Source organism: Uncinocarpus reesii, genomic scaffold (genome assembly GCF_000003515.1).
Source record: "Uncinocarpus reesii 1704 scaffold_15 genomic scaffold, whole genome shotgun sequence".
Taxonomy (NCBI): Eukaryota; Fungi; Ascomycota; class Eurotiomycetes; order Onygenales; family Onygenaceae; genus Uncinocarpus; species Uncinocarpus reesii.
The window spans coordinates 1-1,423 of NW_003052486.1; the positions used below are offsets into that span (position 1 = coordinate 1).

Sequence of the window (1,423 nt, forward strand, 5' to 3'; positions counted from 1 at the left end):
GACAAGCAGCAGCTCAACTTCAAATTCGCGCCTCAAGCTCGAGCGCGCTAACCATGTCTGATTTAGCGCTGTGCTGCTTTAAATGAGTCAGATTATGTCATTAGATCTTTGCCTTAATGCGGCAATAAGATTTTGTCCAATCAGCTCTCACCTCGCCGCGACGCGACGCGCGCGTTTGATATCAAACAACTCCAACTGATTTGATTGACAGTCTGCCATTCAATTGATGTTTCACGGCCGACGCGGGAGATCTTCTAAGAACAGTAACAACCCTATGGCTTTTGGGAATATCCTGCCGCATCAGCTTTATCACCATTCCGCTCCTCCCACAGCTCGAACAACCAATTAAGACGCAACCCGTTTTAAATACAATCTCGCATGTCGGACGAATAACCCTCAGTTCACGACCGGCTTAATAGCGGCAGCAGTTCCAAATGGCCTTGTTTTGCGCTCCAAGTCCTCTTCCGCACGAGTCGCCGCTGGAAAATCTGATTGACCATGGCAAAAGGAAATTGAATGAGAGCGCAGACGCGAATGCCGCCAAACGCGCCAAATACCTAGGCCCCTTTATCGTGGATGAATCCGATGACGAGGACTCACAGCAAGGAGGTATACCTGGTTCTAGGTCGCGAATCAGCGTCACGGAGCATACAAGCTGGTTGGGCACTACAGAGACACAGATTTATGAGACCCAGGGAACGCCGTACATTCGTGCACCATCTTTGAAAACCAGAGACGATGATGCAGTTTTGAATACGCCACGCAACACAGCGACCCCCGTTGAAGTTACAAGCAATAGCAAAGAACATCTTATTATCCGAAAATGCTCTGGAGAGTCTATTCGCGTACCACGAAGAAAGCCAAGCTTACCAGTCTCGTACGAACAATTGATCGCTAGTCGATCGATGACAGCTCCTGGAAGAGCAACGAAAAGCTACTATGGGATCGAAATTCACCGTTTAATGGAAGAAGCCCGGGACACGCGGAGCAAGGACAAAAGATCGCACAATGTCCCCAAGCTACATCAGTCTGTGGAGTCACCATCGGGATATCAAGCTCAAGCAGGGAGAAATACTCTATGGACGGAGAAGTATCGAGCACGGAGATTCAAAGATCTCATCGGTGACGACCGAACCCATCGCGCGGTTTTGCGGTGGTTGAAAGGCTGGGATCCTATCGTTTTTCCTAGTTTGGCCAAATCAAAGGCGCAAAATAAGACGGCCGATTTAGAAGAGCCTAATACCCACCGTAAAATCCTCTTGTTAACTGGCCCTCCCGGCCTAGGAAAAACAACATTGGCTCATGTCTGTGCGAAACAAGCTGGCTACGAGGTTTTGGAAATCAATGCTAGTGATGAGAGAAGCCGAGACGTGGTCAAAGGGCGCATAAAGGACGCAGTTGGCACAGAAAACGTGAAAAGTGT

The 1,423-nt window shown here is 49.0% G+C and overlaps 1 protein-coding gene across 1 annotated transcript; it reads left to right on the top strand.

Moving 5' to 3' along the window:
- Nucleotides 1-434: 434 nt before the first annotated feature.
- UREG_07936 (uncharacterized protein) lies at nt 435-1,419 on the top strand (the record flags this gene model as incomplete). The annotated part of the gene is made up of 1 exon (XM_002582163.1): nt 435-1,419. A coding segment is annotated over one exon (985 nt), but the record flags the coding sequence as incomplete, so codon positions are not given.
- Nucleotides 1,420-1,423: the final 4 nt, after the last annotated feature.